At 44.2% G+C, this 18,534-nt stretch overlaps 1 protein-coding gene across 1 annotated transcript; it reads left to right on the top strand.

The window, feature by feature from the left end:
- The first annotated feature begins 558 nt into the window (after positions 1 to 558).
- LOC142297386 (microtubule-associated serine/threonine-protein kinase 4-like) lies at positions 559 to 16,653 on the top strand. The gene is made up of 15 exons (XM_075341612.1): positions 559 to 570; positions 1,043 to 1,136; positions 3,836 to 3,936; positions 6,906 to 6,991; positions 7,345 to 7,553; positions 8,019 to 8,157; positions 8,258 to 8,390; positions 8,530 to 8,695; positions 8,845 to 8,946; positions 13,972 to 14,097; positions 14,232 to 14,338; positions 14,432 to 15,213; positions 15,500 to 15,588; positions 16,201 to 16,290; positions 16,514 to 16,653. Exons 1-15 carry the CDS (start codon positions 559 to 561, stop codon positions 16,651 to 16,653), a joined length of 2,376 nt encoding a protein of 791 aa, XP_075197727.1.
- Positions 16,654 to 18,534: the final 1,881 nt, after the last annotated feature.

The following is an 18,534-nucleotide window of genomic DNA, read 5'->3' as shown; positions in this document are numbered from 1 at the left end:
TTGGATTAATTGGCGCTTATTGATTGTGTTAATTATTTCCATATTTTAATAGATCAGACTTTCACTTATTTTTTTTCCTTTATTTTTAAAAAGAGGGGTGATTTGAACTTTTATATTTTAAAACATTTTTTAAAACTTTTTTCTTTATTTTTTACATGTTTTGTAAGGTGTCCTTAGGGGATTGAAACATGAGATCATTCAATCACTTATACTAAATATTGTAATACTATAGTAAAATCATGGCCTCCTATGGAGGTCACAGGTCACAAGCAGTCATGTGTCTTACATACACTGGGTATGGAGGGAGGACGTGGAGATTTAAAGGTTTATAAGTGACCGATTCCCTCGTCAGCTGTCATGTAGTAATTGTGGTGCAGATAGCAGGAGTAACATGGGGATATAAATGGCCTCCTCCATTCTGCATTTTCTCTCATGGTTTTCCTTTCTTGTTTATTTTTATCTCTATAGGCTGAAGAAAAATCCCAAAGCGGAGAATTGGCCTTTTTTAAACAACTGGCACAAAAAGTCCTGTATGTCCTGGAACATGCAGCCTACTCAATGGAGCGCCAGGTAAGGATCCATCATCTTCTATATCTTATGTCCTTGTTGTCTGATCTTCTCCAGATTACCAGTCACATAGCAGAAAGTCCCATTTATGATGTTAGAGGCCTCTCTGCTCGCTCCCGGCAGACACAGGACACTTTATTGCCGTCGGCCTTCTTTGGGCTCCATCATCTGTGATGACAGTCAGTACTCAGCGGTGCGGGGCTTGTATTTCCCCCTCTGCCTCACTCGATCACCACAATCTTTTTTCTAGTAAATGCTGCAGTTCTTGTAGAAGTTATTACAGATCAGATATATATATATATAAGTCCCTGATATATTAATTCGGGTTTACTGGAGGGGGTGGATGTGCATAAGTCTATCCAATACTGAAATTATCAAGTAAATCCAGGTTTAGTCCTTCCTGTTTGATATATATATACACGGTAATTTAGTATTTGTGAATTGTAGTATTAATTGTAAATATTATATCCTTCAGAAAACATCAAAAGGTGACTCCGAAGAGGGGCAAAGCCTGAATATCCCTGACCATGATAGCCGTCAGGGAGAGATAAACACTGATCTGATGGACGGTAGGACGATCATCTCATATTTTACATTTCAATATCACGTTATAGAGAACGGAAGAGAATATGTAGATTTACTCATCATCCTCTCTGTATGAGGCTGGTGATGGTTCCTGGACCCCTATAGACTATAAAGGAGGGGGCTCATGTAATTCTGCTTCTTTCCTCTGGGCTTTTTAAGATCAGAAATGTGAAAAGAGGCTTATAGGCCTCAATCGTGTCATTATTGGGATTCGATCAGATCCTGAGCATTGACACATTTATGGAACAATATACAGTATATATATATATATATATATATATATATACACTAGCTGTTGCACCCAGCGTTGCCCGGGATAGTAACTGTCTCTCAGTTTCTCTCCCAGTCTCTGTCTGTCTCCCTCTCTGGCTGTGTCTGTCTCTATCTCTTTTTCTGTCTCTTTCCTTGTCTGCCTCTTTCATTATCTGTCTCTCTATATCTCTCCCTGTCTGTCTCTTTCCCTGTCTGTCACTGTCTGTGTCTGTCTCTTTCCCTGGCTGCATTGTGACACGCCACCATTCCATTTAAGGGCGTGGCTGCGCATTCTTCTGAAGTTCTGGCGGCACTGTTGCTCCCAGCTCCTTTGACTTTAATGGAGGCAGACTTTTTGGTGAAAAACTAAAGCGCGGTTAAAATTTCCCCTCAAGCGGCACTGTTGCTCCCAGCTCCTTTGACTTTAATGGAGGCAGACTTTTTGGTGAAAAACTAAAGCGCGGTTAAAATTTCCCCTCAAAACATAGTCTACGACGTCCCCTGTGTGAAATGGAGTGTCAACGGTGCAATTTCCTTTAGCGGACATACATACATACATACATATATACATACATACATACACTCGGCTTTATATATTAGATCTACAGTGCCATGCGAAAGTATTCAGCCCCCTTGATTTTTTGAACCTTTTCCCACATTTCAGGCTTAAAACATAAAGATAAAAATTTAAATTTTAGGGTGAAGAATCAACAAATGGGACACAATTGTGAAGTTGAACGAAATGTATTGCTTATTTTAAATGTTTTTAAAAAATAAAAAAATGAAAATTGGGGCGTGTAAAATTATTCGGCCCCTTTAAGTTAATACTTTGTAGCGCCACCTTTTGCTGCGATTACAGCTGCAGGTGCTTGGGGTATGTGTCTATCAATTTTGCACATCGAGAGACTGAAATTCTTGCTTATTCTTCCTTAGAAAACAGCTTGAGCTGAGTGAGGTTGGATGGAGAGCGTTTGTGAAAAGCAGTTTTCAGCTCTTTCCACAGATTCTCCATTGGATTTAGGTCTGGACTGTGAATTGGCCATTCTAACACCTGGATACGTTTAATTGTGATTTTGCTTTATGTTTGGGATCATTGTCTTGTTGAAAGACAAATCTCCGTCCCAGTCTCAGGTCTTTTGCAGACTCCAACAAGTTTTCTTCAAGAATGGTCCTGTATTTGGCTCCATCCATCTTCCCATCAATTTTAACCATCTTCCCTGTCCCTGCTGAAGAAAAGCATGCCCAAACCATGATGCTACCACCACCATGTTTGACAGTGGGGATGGTGTGTTCAGGGTGATGAGCTGTGTTGCTTTTCGCCAAACATATAATTTGTCATTGTGCACAAAAGGTTCGATTTTGGTTTCATCTCACCAGAGCACCTTCTTCCACATGTTTGGTGTGTATCCCAGGTGACTTGTGGCAAACTTTAAACAACACTTTTTATGGATATCTTTGAGAAATGGCTTTCTCCTTACCACTGTTCCATAAAGGCCAGATTTGTGCAGTGTACAACTGATTGTTGTCCTATGGACAGACTCTCCCACCTCAGCTGTAGATCTCTGCAGTTCATCCAGAGTGATCATGGGCCTCTTGGCTGCATCTCTGATCAGTCTTCTCCTTGTTTGACATGAAAGTTTGGATGGACGGCCGGGTCTTGGTAGATTTGCAGTGGTATGATACTCCTTCCATTTCAATATGATCACTAGCACAGTGCTTCTTGGGATGTTTAAAGTTTTGTAAATCTTTTTGTAACCAAATCCGGCTTTAAATTTCTCCACAACAGTATCACGGACCTGCCTGTTGTGTTCCTTGGTCTTCATGATGCTCTCTGTGCTTTAAACAGAACATTGAGACTATCACAGAGCAGGTGCATTTATACGGAGACTTGATTACACACAGGTGGCTTATATTTCTCATCATGAGCCATTTAGGACAACATTGGATCATTCAGAGATCCTCAATGAACTTCTGGAGTGAGTTTGCTGCACTGAAAGTAAAGGGGCCGAATAATATTGCACGCCCCAATTTTCAGTTTTTTTATTTTTTAAAAAAGTTTAAAATAAGCAATAAATTTCATTTAACTTCACAATTGTGTCCCACTTGTTGTTGATTCTTCACCATAACATTAAAATTCGTATCTTTATGTTTGAAGCCTGAAATGTGGGAAAAGATTGAAAAAATCAAGGGGGCAGAATACTTTCTCAAATATATATTTATATATATATATATATATATATATATATATATATATATATATATATATATATACACAAACATATATCTATAGTGTGTGCAGAATATCCATATACCTAGTATTGTTCCAGTTGCAGGGATCTTCTCATTTCCCTCATAATATGGATGTTTTATATAATAAGTGCTGCTATAAGCTAATACATATTGTCTCTTCATTATTTTATCATTGTTTTAGGAGTAACCGTGCCGGCAAATATTGATGGTGGAATTTGTGAGACACCAAATATTGATGGTGGAATCTGTGAGACACCAGAGATCATCCACGAATCTGCCAGTGTAAGTATCAGTGATGTCTGTATAATCATCAGATCAGTAGGTATGACTTACATGTCCCATATTTTCCCCTGCAGTGCAATGATATATGTGTTACGGGGGGCTGTCTGATAATAAAACCCAAAGGAATATCAGACAGTCAGGGTCCACCGTGCAAAGACTCTGCTGCACACTATGGCAGAGGATAAGGGGTATATAAGTGTGCCACTGTAAATAGTAATAGCACAAGTGCAGAGTGCAATACCTCTGTTAAACTCACAGAGGAATATAATTAGGAAATAAAGCAATTTCTCCCTTACTTGGAGGGTGTGTGGTATGGTCTCTGTTAATGGTCACAGAGACAAAAGCAGTGAGTGTGAAATGGCACCTACCTAGGTCCATTCCTCTAGCGGTGCCAGGAGATGGACAGCAGCGTAAGCCGCACAAAGCTCCTACCTGCCTTCGCTCCACTAGTGTGCGAGGACACGAACCACTAGATATGGCACCTGCCTGGGTCCGCTCCACTAGTGGTGCAAAAGAGACGGACAGCAGCATAAGCCGCACAAAGCTCCTACCTATGTTCGCTCCCCTAGTGTGCGAGGATACGAACAACTGCCAGATGCAGTATAAGGAACGTTACCCTAGCGGCAACGTCCACCTACGAGTAGAATCACAAGGCCCAGCCGGACCATGTGTCTCAGGCACCTGCCTATGTCCGCTCCACTAAGATGTAAGGATACGGACCGCAGCCGAAGCTGTAAGGTATAAGAACGTTACCCTGCCGGTAGCGCTCACCTAGCATAGACAGATAGATGCCTAGAGGGACGTGCACAGAGCGTCTACTCTCATGCATGAACCAAGAGGACTGAGCGCCAGGCGGCGTGCGTCAGGGTCTTATATAGACTTTGTGCCTCATCCAAGATGGAGGACACCAGAGCCAATCCGCTGCCAGAACGACAGGAATGACGTCACGCTGGCCTATCACCGAGCAAAGCGTCACAAGCACATGACCAGCGACCAATCGGCATAGAAGGTGTCAGAGACATGTGACAACGTGTCACAAGCACATGACCAGCGGCCAATCAGCTTAGAAGGTGTCACAGACATGTGACCTCGTGTCAGCGATGATGTCACCCGCACATGTGCAATGGCTCCAAGATAGGACTTAGTCTCCAGCGCTTGCACATGTGCAGTAGCAAGAAATCCGAACATAGTCTCCAGTGCTCGCACATGTGCAGTAGCAAGAAATCCGAACATAGTCTCCAGTGCCACAGCAACTGTAACAGTACCTCCCCCTCAAGGGCCCCCCTCCCGGCGACGCAGGTAATCGGCAACTAAGTCGGGAGCATGGACAGCCTCCTCAGGCTCCCAAGAGCGATATTCAGGGCCGTAGCCCTCCCAAGCTATCAAGAAGAACCTGCGCCCTCGAACCATCTTAGAACCAACTATGGCTTGTACCTCATAGCTAGAGCGAGAGGAATCAGAGGCAGGAGAGTGCACTTTACGAGCGTGAGGTAAAATAGCCGGCTTTAGCAGTGAGACATGGAATTTGTCATGGATCCTAAGATGGACGGGTAACTTCAATTGGTAGACTACAGGATTTACCTGTCGAAGAACCTCATAAGGACCCAGGAAGCGAGGAGCAAATTTGACAGAGCTCACTCTAAGTTTCACGTGTTTTGCAGAGAGCCACACAAAGTCCCCTGGAGAAAAGACAGGACCCGGGCGACGAAACCGATTGGACACCGTCTTCATACAGTCCTTAGCTGTTTGGATCGACTCTTGAGTCCGATCCCAAACCTCTCTGGCATTAGTTGCCTAGTCAGCCACAAGAGGAGGAGGTGCAGCAGCGGGAAACGGTACCGGTATCCTAGGGTGTTGCCCATTATTGAGTACGAACGGTGTCTGCCCAGTGGCCTCAGACAGCGAATTGTTAAGGGCAAATTCTGCCCAGGGTAGGAGGGAGGACCAGTTATCATGGTTCTCAGCAACAAAGTGTCGAAGGTATATAATCATGGATTGATTGGTACGCTCAACCAAACCATTGGTCTCCGGATGGTATGCCGAAGAGAGATTCAACTCAATTTGCAGAAGGCTACAAAGATCTCGCCAGAAATGGGAAGCAAATTGCGGACCTCTATCACAAATGATACGATCTGGCATCCCGTGAAGCCTAAAGACATGCTTGAGGAATAGTTTGGCTAGTACCCTGGAAGATGGGATTCTCGATAACGGTACGAGATGAACCATCCGGGAGAAATGGTCCGTAATGACCCACACAAATCTATGTCCCTGTGAACACAGATGATCACCCACAAAGTCCATGCCTACCACCTCCCATGGTCTATCTGTCACTGGTAAAGGATGCAAGAGCCCAGCCGGTCTCTTCCGTAACGGACGGTTGCGAGCACATGAGTAGCAGGAACCGACATATCTCTTGACGTGGCTGGCTAAGTGTGGCCACCAATACCACCTCTCGAGTAACTCTCGTGTCCGTCTAATACCGAGCAAAGCGTCACAAGCACATGACCTGCGACCAATCGGCATAGAAGGTGTCAGAGACATGTGACCACGTGTCACAAGCACATGACCAGCGGCCAATCAGCTTAGAAGGTGTAAGAGACATGTGACCTCGTGTCAGCGATGATGTCACCCGCACATGTGCAATGGCTCCAAGATAGGACTTAGTCTCCAGCGCTTGCACATGTGCAGTAGCAAGAAATCCGAACATAGTCTCCAGTGCTCGCACATGTGCAGTAGCGAGAAATCCGAACATAGTCTCCAGTGCCACAGCAACCGTAACAATATGTGTATGGAGGATATAACCCTATAATATAATATATTCTGTGGAGGTTCCGGCTTGTGTCACATCCTCTACATCTGCTACAATGTAATCAGTGGGGACATAATATATAAGGGAGACCTTCTTGTATCTGGAGCTTTTATTTTCCTCCATATTCTATTTCTTACAGTCATTTCTTATTCCTTTTTAGGCCTTTATCGGATCATTAAACTCAAGGAGAATTCCTTCTAAGGGCGACTATAAACCGATCAAAGTGATCGGCCGTGGATCTTTTGGGTGAGCTTTATTTTGGTATAATATTTATTTCCCAGGGCTCCTTATGACGATGCCTATGTGTCCTGTCCGGGCAATGTTCCTATAGAGAAATTACATGAGTACACATCACTGTCCACATCTAATTGTCACTATTCAGGTCAATTAGGATGTGACGAGGATGAGGACCTCCCCTAGGTGATCATTTCTGAAGTGTTATTTTACATAATTCTAGACATGGATGTCTAATGAAGGCCAAACATCTAATATTAGTCTTACAGGAGATTGATTGATTGATTGATTGATTGATTGATGAGGTCTATAGACAGACTGTTAGTAAGAATTTATAATAAATCATGGATTTTCCTCCTCTCCAGAGCTGTCCACTTAGTGCGCCATAAAGACACAAACCAGTTATGCGCTTTGAAGAAACTGAACAAGCAGAACCTGAAAGAACCAAGGAAACTTGAACAGGCCTTTTTGGAGAGGGACATCTCAACATTCGCGGATTGTCCCTTTGTGGCCTCCATGTTCTGCTCCTTTCCTACTAAGCTTCATCTGAATATGGTCATGGAGTATGTACCAGGTAGGACACATCCGTTATATCTATATCCAGCCCATGTCTGATTAATCCTAGCATCTTGTATATAACCAAAATGTGCCACATGGATGGTTACATGTCCACACTGCATTTACTATAAGTTATCTGTTACCAGGATGCCTGAGGAACCATTGATCTCTGTGAAAGTCTCCTCAGTACGCCCTCACTGAGCATGGCTGCAACTTCCACTATGAATAAAAGGGAGATTTGTCTTCATTCGAAAAGTTTTTATAGATGGGAACTTTCACAGATAAATATATTAGAGGCTTGTAGATGAGACCTGGCCCTGTCTCTTTGTATAGGGTCACTTTGCAGTATACGTAAAGACTCTACCTTAACCTATCTCTATATCTGACATCCTGTCCCAGTATCTCTGCTTACTTCACCTTCACACTGTGTAATTTACATTGGAACAAACCTTTACATTTCATATTTGTTTTTTTCCTGTAGGGGGAGACTGTGACAGTCTTATAAAGTCCAGAGGTCCATTACCTGTCACCTTGGCCCGTATGTATATTGCAGAAACAGTCCTTGCGGTGGAATACCTGCACAGCTACGGTGTGGTGCACAGAGACCTGAAGCCGGGCAAGTAAGTGACCTTAGTAGTATAATGAAGGGGAAGAATGGTAGATTTTGTTGTACCATTTATGGGTTATTACTTGGGACTGACTCCATCTTTTCTTTCACAGCCTCCTGATAACATCAACCGGACACATTAAAGTCACAGATTTTGGGCTTTCGAAAGTCGGCCTCATGAGACCAACATCAGACATCTACTATGTTCCAATTAAGGACATCACCAGCGAGTTCCTTGATAAAGAGGTTAGCGTTACTTACAGGATCTTGTACTTTACAGATCTTAGCTCTATCTCCTCTTATAATTTCTGTAGGAAACGTTTCCTCTGATGTCATTTGTCACAATTATATCTATTGATCATCTCATTCTTCTATTGGTTTCCAGACTTTTGGTACCCCTCATTACATGGCCCCAGAAGTTATCCTAAAGATAGGCTATGGACGGCCTGTGGACTGGTGGTCAGTAGGGATCCTGCTATATAAATTTATTTTTGGAATTACTCCATTCAATGGGGTTTCCACAAGGGAGATTATTCGCAAGGTCATCCGGGGTAAGTAAAGTAATGTGAATGTTACATGATGTCGCTATTATTTGGTCTGTTTGCTTCTGTTGTTTAGTTTCTAGATTTGTAAAGGAAATTTTTTTTTTAAATAAATGAAGAGGTTTTATTTCCTTTAATATTTGCTTTTTATATAACAGATGACATACCTTGGAAGGATCAGAATTACTGTCCTTCATACAGAGCTCGTGATTTCATCACTGAGCTGCTGAGAAAAAATCCAGCACAAAGACTTGGGACAGGTAATATTATAATATACTAGCTGTAGTACCCGGCAATGCTCGGGATAGTAACTAAGTGTCTCTCTCCCTCTCTGACCGTCTGTCTTCCTCTGCCTCTCTTTCTGTGTCTCTGTTTCTGTGTGTCTGTGTCTCTGTGTGTGTTTTTGTCTCTGTGTGCCTCTGTCTCTGTGTGTCTGCATGTGTCTCTGTCTGTGTGTGTGTCTGCATGTCTCTGTATGTGTCTCTGTCTCTTTCTCTGTGTGTCTCTGTTTCTGTGTGTCTCTGTTGTCTGTCTCTGTATCAGTATCTGAGTGTCTCTGTATGTCTCTGTATCAGTCTCTGTATGTCTCTGTTTCTGTGTGTTTCTGTGTGTCTGTCTTTGTGTTTGTCTCTGTCTTTCTGTGTGTTTCTGTGTATGTCTCTGTGTGCCTCTGTCTCAGTGTCTATCTTTGTGTGTCTCTCTGTGTCTCTGTCTTTGTTTCTGTGTGTCTCTGTCTGTGTGTGTGTGTCTCTGTGTGGTCTGTCTCTGTGTGTGTCTCTATTTCTGTGTGTCTATGTGTGTCTGTCTGTAATGCCTGCCTGGAACCACAGGCTCAAACTGGCTGTAATGCACAGGCTAGAGGAAAGCCGCTCACGAAGCAGGACCCCGAAAATCTGAAACCCTTTAACCCCTATCCAGAGATCACTACCTGTGGTAGGCTGCAGTCCGATGAGAGTAATAGCCAGTAATTGTAGAACAAATCTGGCTCAACTATGAGATTGTGTGCTCTGGAGTAATAAAGTCCAAATAATCAAAAAAGAACTCCGGCACACCACAATAAAGTTATAGAGAAGTCCAAAATGGTGCTTGAAAATAATGGTTTATTCAGTGTTTAAAAATCTAGTCCGTCCAACGTTTCGATCCAAAGGTGGATCTTTCACAAGGACCATGAGAGTAAGTACGGTACTATCAAAAATATCATCAATTCGCACCAAGAAGAATTATAAACAGACGTCTTTATCTGGAATGACTATACAATCAGTCTTAATAAATACCTTCATGTCTATGCTATAATGTCTAAATGGCCAGTGACACTCAAAAATTAAGTGTTAAGCTTTCAACGAGGAGCTTTTCTTCTACATGAATAATAATGACATGACATGTAAGTAAGGAGGTATAATACCCTCAGACTAGATATCCCACCTCGTCTCAATGGATATGATGAGCAATTGACAGGCGCCATTATTGGATCTTTACCCTTACCACCAACGCAGTTACAGGTACTTCCAATTCACTGGTATTGCTGCCACTTTCTTGTTCCCCTGGAAGACATCTTGTCAATTGCTCATTATATCCATTGAGACGAGATGGGATATCTAGCCTGAGGGTATTATACCTCCTTACTTACATGTCATGTCATTATTATTCATGTAGAAGAAAAGCTCCTCGTTGAAAGCTTAACACTTAATTTTTGAGTGTCACTGGCCATTTAGACATTATACCATACACATGAAGGTATTTATTAAGACTGATTGTATAGTCATTTCAGATAAAGACGTCTGTTTATAATTCTTCTTGGTGCGAATTGACGATATTTTTGATAGTACTTAGTCTCATGCTCTTTGTGAAAGATCCACCTTTGGATTGAAATGTTGGACGGACTAGATTTTCAAACACTGAATAAACCATTATTTTCAAGCACCATTTTGGACTTCTCTATAACTTTATTGTGTATTGTGGTGTGCCGGAGTTCTTTTTTGATTATTGAGAGTAGTAGCCAGGCAGAATCAAACCGGGAAATGCAAAACAGGGACATAATCAGGCAGGCAAAGACGTAATCAGAAAATAATGCAGAGGTCAAATCCGGATCGGGCAGCAAGGTACAAATATGGCAGGCAGGAGAGTAGTCAGAGAGCAGGCCGGGGTCAAAGCAGAAATCAAATAATCAGAGTAGGGAGAACCAGAGTCTAGCAGGAATACAATCTATATCTGGCAATGGCCAGAAGACCGAATAGGGGATAAAAAGGGTGTGGTGTCTTCCCATTGGCTGTAGCTGAATTATTTCAACCTCAGCCGGAAGACACACACCATTTATACTCAGCCAATGGTACTGCAGGCGCCCGGAAAACCCAGCCTAGTGGATCAGCAGAGCCTGCACCAGGGGTGGGATTCAAATTTTTAACAGGTTCTCTGTAAACCCCACCCATTTGAAAACCCACACCCATTCTGTAACCACATCCATTTTGTTAGTCACACCCATTTTCATGCACTTTCCTCAATCACAAAATACAAGTAATTTAAAGTAAAATCTCTTTCCCCTTCTAACTCTCCTATAACTTCACTCTCCTGTCCAGTACCAGTTGTTCCAGTCACTGTCAGTTATATTGTATTAAACGGTTTTCCTACAATTTTTAAAAATTATTACTAAAGGAGCCCTGCTAAAATTGGAACGGACAACCTTCCCCATACAAATCTCATCCCATGCGGCTGCTTTTCCAGTGCAGATCCCATCCCATGTGGCTCCTTTCCCCCTACAGATCTCATCCCATGTGGCTCCTTTACCCCTACAGATCTCATCCCATGAGGGCTCTTTCCCCTGCAGATCCCATCCCATTATGGCCTCTTTCCCTTGCAGATCCCATCCCATTATGGTCTTTTTCACCTGCAGATCCCATCCAATTATGGCCTCTTTCCCCTGCAGATCCCATTTGGCCTCTTTCCCTTGCAGATTCTATTATGGCCTCTTTCCCCTGCAGATCCCATTATGGCCTCTTTCCCCTGCAGATCCCATTATGGCCTCTTTCCCCTGCTAACAAGCTAGGTTACTGCCTCGTTCCCCTGCAGATCCCATTATGGCATCTGTCCCCTGCAGATCCCATTATGGCCTCTTTCCCCTGCAGATACCATTATGGCCTCTTTCCCGTGTGGATCCCATCCCATTATGGCCTCTTTCCCCTGCAGATCCCATTATGGCCTCTTTCCCCTGCAGATCCCATTATGGCCTCTTTCCCCTAGAGATCCCATTATGGCCTCTTTCCCGTGTGGATCCCATCCCATTATGGCCTCTTTCCCCTGCAGATCCCATCCCATTATGGCCTCTTTCCCCTGCAGAGGCCATTATGGCCTCTTTCCCCTGCAGATTCTGTCCCATATGGCTCCTTTTCCCATATAGTTCCCATCTTTTGCGGCTCCTCTCCCCATATAGTTCCCATCTTTTGCAGCCTCTTCTCCCCATATAGTTCCCATCTTATGCGGCTCCTCTCCCCTTATAGTTCCCATCTATGCGGCCTCCTCTCCCCATATAGTTCCTATCTATGCGGCCTCCTCTCCTCATATAGTTCCCATCTTATGCGGCTCCTCTCCCCATATAGTTCTCATCTATGCGGCCTCCTCTCCCCATATAGTTCCTATCTATGCGGCCTCCTCTCCTCATATAGTTCCCATCTTATGCGGCTCCTCTCCCCATATAGTTCTCATCTATGCGGCCTCCTCTCCCCATATAGTTCCCAACTTATGCGGCTCCTCTTCCCATATAGTTCCCAACTTATGCGGTTCCTCTTCCCATATAGTTCCCAACTTATGCGGCTCCTCTCCCCTTATAGTTCCCAACTTATGCGGTTCCTCTTCCCATATAATTCCCATCTTATGCGACCTCCTCTCCCCATATAGTTCCCATCTTTTGCGGGCTCCTCTCCCCATATAGTTCCCATCTTATACGGCTCCTCTCCCCATATAATTCCATTCTATGCGGCCTCCTCTCCCCATATAGTTCCCATCTATGCAGCCTCCTCTCCCCATATAGTTCCCATCTATGCAGCCTCCTCTCCCCATATAGTTCCCATCTATGCGGCTCCTCTCTCTGCTCCCTGCATCTTCGGCTCACTGAGCACTTACCTGCTCGAAGGATTGGCGGCTTCTCCTCTGACTTCCTCTGCGGCACTCTACACACTGACAGGCGGCAGCAGGAGGAGCTACCTCACCACGCTGCCGTGACCTCTGCAGCGTCAGCGTGTCGCTGCATGCCAGGTCAGGGAGCAGACAGGCTCCACTGAACCCGGAAGTGTGGTGCGTATGGAGGTATGGGGATTAATTTGTGTTAGTGACTTAAAGACACTATCACAAGTGAATACAGGGAACAGGATCACCAGAGCCGTTTCTTGCCGGTTCGGGGAACCGGCTGCTATTTTATCTACCGGATCGCCTTAACAGGACAGAAGCGGCTAAATCCCACCCCTGGCCTGCACCCTCCAGAGCCATTGGCACCGGCTCCTCCTCCATCACCAGCACAATCCACAGCGGTAATACGGCGGTGCCTGGTGACTGAAGCAGAAGTCGCAGGAGCGGACTCTGGTGAGGATGTGACACTGTCTCTGTATCAGTCTCTGTGTGTGTCTCTGTATCAGTCTCTGTGTCTGTGTGTGTCTCTGTGTGTCTGTCTCTGTGTGTGTCTGTGTGTTTCTGTATGTGTCTCGTTTTCCTTCGTTGTCTCAAAACATAGTCTATGACGTTCCCTGAGACAAATGAGGCGGCTGTGCAAAATTTCATGATTGTAAATACGATGGTGCGGATTACTTTAGCGGACATACACACATACTGTACATACATACACACACACACACACACACATACTGTACATACATACATACACACACACACACACACACGCACACACACACATACTGTACATACATACATACACACACACACATACTGTACATACATACATACACACACACACACACACACTGTACATACATACATACATACACACACATACTGTACATACATACATACACAAACACACACACACACACTCAGCTTTATATATTAGATTATTAATGACTTATTACACTTCTGTGACCAGACAAATGAGCGTGACCATGTAGATCAACACTTAAGGATCTCTACCGCCTTGTCCATTCCCCATTCTTCATGTTATGACTGTCAGGACATTTTCTGCATGTCGGCTCTGTTACATTTTCAGTTCAGATGAACATAAGCTGTACAAATATGGAGCAGTATCTCTGAGAATGACTATCACTTTCTTTCTTCTCTTCCTTTTCCAGGAGGTGCAAATGAGGTTAAAACTCATCCATTTTTACGAGACTTAGACTTCGACAATCTTCTAAGTCTGAAGCCCCTGTTCATTCCTGATATAAAGTCAGATGAGGACACCCACTACTTTAACAGTAGTAAGTACAATGAGACGTCATCTGCAGAAATCTGCTGTGTGTCTTGTCTTTCATTTTATGTGATAGTTCCCATCATTATGATGACTGATCCGGTCTTGTGCTAATAATCTCTGATAACACTTTGTACTTTGCAGCTCACCTTCTCACATACAAAGATATGGATTCAGATGAGGACACAAGTGAGGACAATGATTGGCCAGAAGTCCAACATTTTGCATCATCCTCTCAACGGTTTTCTAAAGTAAGTATGTGGTCAATAAAATGTATAAAACCCCCTATTACAGAAAAAGTTTTAAAATAAATCTATTTTATATTTTTCTGTTTTTTTTTTTAGTTATTTACCATCAATACCGAGATGATGAGCAATGAAGAGCCTCTGTCACCTCCAGAGTGTTCTCCAGAGAACAGGGAACAACACCCTGAAATGATAAACAATGAAGAGCCTGTGTCACCTCCAGAGTGTTCTCCAGAGAAAAGCGAACAACACCCTGAGGTGATGAACAATGAAAAGCATGTGTCACCTCCAGAGTGTTTTCCAGAGAAAAGCGAACAACACCCTGTGGTGATGAACAATGAAAAGCCTGTGTCACCTCCAGAGTGTTCTCCAGAGAAAAGCGAACAACACCCTGAGGTGATGAACAATGAAAAGCCTGTGTCACCTCCAGAGTGTTCTCCAGAGAAAAGCGAACAACACCCTGAGGTGATGAACAATGAAAAGCCTGTGTCACCTCCAGAGTGTTCTCCAGAGAAAAGCGAACAACACCCTGAGGTGATGAACAATGAAGAGCCTGTGTCACCTCCAGAGTGTTCTCCAGAGAAAAGCGAACAACACCCTGAGGTGATGAACAATGAAAAGCCTGTGTCACCTCCAGAGTGTTCTCCAGAGAACAGGGAACAAGACCCTGAGGTGATGAACAATGAAGAGCCTGTGTCACCTCCAGAGTGTTCTCCAGAGAAAAGCGAACAACACCCTGAGGTGATGAACAATGAAAAGCCTCTGTCACCTCCAGAGTGTTCTCCAGAGAACAGGGAACAACACACTGAGATGATGAGCAATGAAGAGCCTGTGTCACCTCCAGAGTGTTCTCCAGAGGACATTGAACAACACTCAGCCATGTGAGTAGATTATTATTAGGGGGTTTAGATCTGATAAATGTTCAGAACACAAATCTACGTCCAGCATCCACCACCCCATGATTGCTGGTCTCTGTGGTTCTGGCTTGCGATAACACTGGCAATAACAGCTGATCATTGTAAGTCAGGCTTCATTCTTTCTGGTAGAATGGGGTCCTGAGCAGGGTGACCCCTTCATGTTGTCCTACAATAATTGCCTTACAGACAGGTTGTCTTCCTTCTATGTTGTTTTTACTTGTAACATATTTGTCTTTCTTCTCCCAAACAGACAGAAAGAATCTTCCCCTTCCCAAACTGATGTTGACAATAAGTGTTTCACTCCTAAAAACAGCGAGCCATCGTCATCCTCATCCTCAGGTGTGTACAGGTTTATAGATCATCCTATTATAGACTATAATCAAAAAGTGTGATGTGAATCTCCACATGAAGGCTCAGAAAATTACTGCTGTCCCCGAATATTCCGATTTTTGTTTTGTTAAAATCCCCCATACGGTTGTAGAGTTATGGGCCTTTTTATTTACTGCTAATTCTAATGGTCTTTATGAAGGGGGCGTTACTCAGAGGATTCTTTGGGGCGTGTCTTAAGGCTGCTCTGTAATATTAGACTGTGAGCCACACCCCCTTGGAAAAGACTATAAAAATTAGTAGTAAATAAAGAGGCTCATATCTCTGGAACCGTAAGGGGGATTTTAACAAAACCAAAAACAACAAACTGAGGGGAGCGGGGGGATAAAATAAGACTCAATCCAGGACACTTTTATTAGGGTGGTGAGTCATCTTTAAAATTACACTCAATTATATGATAACACTGTGACTGCGTTTTAAGGGGACATAGTTCCTTGGGGGGACACCACATGGCGGCACACAGAAAACCTATAGGTGCACAGTAATCAGTTATATAACTCTGTAGATATACAGCTAATATTTTTGGAGCTTATAATCAGCATCTTTTTCTGACTTTTTTATTAGAATCTCCAGTTCAGAAGACAAAAACATCTGCACAAGAACTGAGAAAAGAACAAAAATCTGAGAAAGTGGAAAAGGGGGAAAGAAGGCGAGGTAAGTGTGAGAATAACCTCCATGTTGTATGATGTCAGTGAGGATTCATGTGGTGCAGATATGATCTGTCAGTGGTGGGATTGTCACATGTATGATGACTGACAATGACCCCGCACCGGTGTATGGAGAAGATTCCTCCACCGACTGGTCACAGTGACACCACAGTAGTGTCCTCTAGTATGGAGTCCCATTACTTACATCAGTTTTACATCTCTTCTCACAGGAAATATTTTCCGCCGGATGATATCATCCTGTCGGCGTAGATTATCCAGGGCTGCTCGTGCCATCAGAGAAAGCTGTATTTTTGCATGCTGTCACCAGGGCTCCTTAAACATCTCAAGTATGGAGAACCCTGAGATCTAGAGCCCTGAAGAGAGTACAGCACAACCACCATCAATACCGTAGGGCGGCACGGTGGCTCAGTGGTTAGCACTGCAGCCTTGCAGCTGGGGTCCTGGGTTCAAATCCCAGCACAGACACCATCTGCAAGGAGTTTGTGTGTTCTCCCCGTGTTTGCGTGGGTTTCCTCCGGGTACTCCGGTTTCCTCCCACACTCCAAAGACATACAGATAGGTAAATTAGATTGCAATTCTTAATGAATACAAGAAAATATAACTGATTAATGTTCTTTAGTATTTAATTGAATATTAGTGGAATTACTGGCATATCAATACTGTACATATCATCAATGTCTGATGGGTTGGAGACTAGAGATGAGCCACCCCCCTAATGTTCGAGTTCGGTTCGGTTCGTCGAACGGTGCCCAGTTCGACGAGCCGTTCGATGAACCTCTCGAACCCCATTGAAAACAATGGGAGGCAATCACAAACACCTAAAAACACCTGGAAAACACCCTCAAACGTGTCCAAAAGGTGACAAACAACTCACAAGACAACACAAACACATGGGAAAGTGACAAGGACATATACTCATGCGAAAACAAAACAGCTGGACGAGGAAAAAGAGGACGAGGCACAGATACAGTATAGGCATGGCATGCCCTTCTAAAATCATGTAAAACACAGCAAGCGGACTCCAAGCAGAGTCTCCCTTTTTATTCCAAAAATTGGGCCCACAGACACCCCTTCAGTGGCATCACTTGTGCCCCAGTTGCAAACTTGACAGGTACATTTTCATCAAGCACATTCCAAATCCACAAGCCTTTACTCTCCCCAGGATGACACAGGGGTAGTAAAGTCCTTGCGGATCCATGACTTGTTCATCTTGATGAACGTAAGTCTGTCCACATTGTCACTGGAGAGATGCGTGCGCTTATCTGTCAGCACACACCCAGCAGCACTGAAGACACGTTCAGAGACAACGCTGGCAGCTGGACACGACAAGATCTCCAAGGTGTAAGTGGAGAGCTCTGGCCATTTTTCAACATTTGAAGCCCAAAATGAGCAAGGCTCCATTTGCAAAGTCATGGCATCGATGTTCATTTGGAGATATTCCTGTATCATCCTCTGCAGCCGTTGACTATGTGTTAAGGCTACTTTACACACTGCGATATCGGTCCCGATATCGCTAGTGTGGGTACCCGCCCCCATCTGTTGCGCGACACGGGCAAATCACTGCCCGTGCCGCACAACATCGCCCAGACCCGTCACACATACATACCTGTCCGGTGACGTCGCTGTGACGGGCGAACCGCCTCCTTTCTAAGGGGGCGGTCTGTGCGGCGTCACAGCGACGTCACTGAACCGCCGCCCAATAGCAGCGGAGGGGCGGAGCTGAGCGGGACGTAACATCCCGCCCACCTCCTTCCTTCCTCATAGCGGCCGGGAGGCAGGTAAGGGGAGCTTCCTCGTTCCTGCGGCGTCACACGCAGCGATGTGTGCTGCCGCAGGAACGAGGAACAACCTCGTTACTGCTGCAGTAACGAGATTTGAGAATGGACCCCCATGTCACCGATTAGCGATTTTGCACGTTTTTGCAACGATGCAAAATCGCTTATCGGTGTCACACGCAACGGCATCGCTAATGCGGCCGGATGTGCGTCACGAATTCCGTGACCCCAACGACTCCGCATTAGCGATGTCACAGCGTGTAAAGCTCGCTTTAGACTTGTTGTCTCTGGTGGCCTTGCAAAGGAGGGTCTAAAAAAATTATGAAAAGATTCAATAAAATTGCTGTTACCAGCAACAGATACGGTGCTGCTGGTACGGTTAGACTGTTGATGACGAGACCATCCCATGTTTGTCAAGTTACAACTGGGAGATTCAGTCCGTGCACCACTGGTGT

This window comes from Anomaloglossus baeobatrachus, chromosome 3 (genome assembly GCF_048569485.1).
Source record: "Anomaloglossus baeobatrachus isolate aAnoBae1 chromosome 3, aAnoBae1.hap1, whole genome shotgun sequence".
Taxonomy (NCBI): domain Eukaryota; kingdom Metazoa; phylum Chordata; class Amphibia; order Anura; family Aromobatidae; genus Anomaloglossus; species Anomaloglossus baeobatrachus.
Note: the sequence above shows the minus strand (reverse complement) of the source record. Positions and strands in the feature narration are given on the sequence as shown.

What these genes read in the sequence shown, in the direction of transcription:
- LOC142297386 (XM_075341612.1), top strand. An exon ending in TCATCCACGAATCTGCCAGT is followed by an intron (nt 3,937 to 6,905) that starts GTAAGTATCAGT and finishes ATTCCTTTTTAG; the next exon opens with GCCTTTATCGGATCATTAAA. An exon ending in GCGAGTTCCTTGATAAAGAG is followed by an intron (nt 8,391 to 8,529) that starts GTTAGCGTTACT and finishes ATTGGTTTCCAG; the next exon opens with ACTTTTGGTACCCCTCATTA.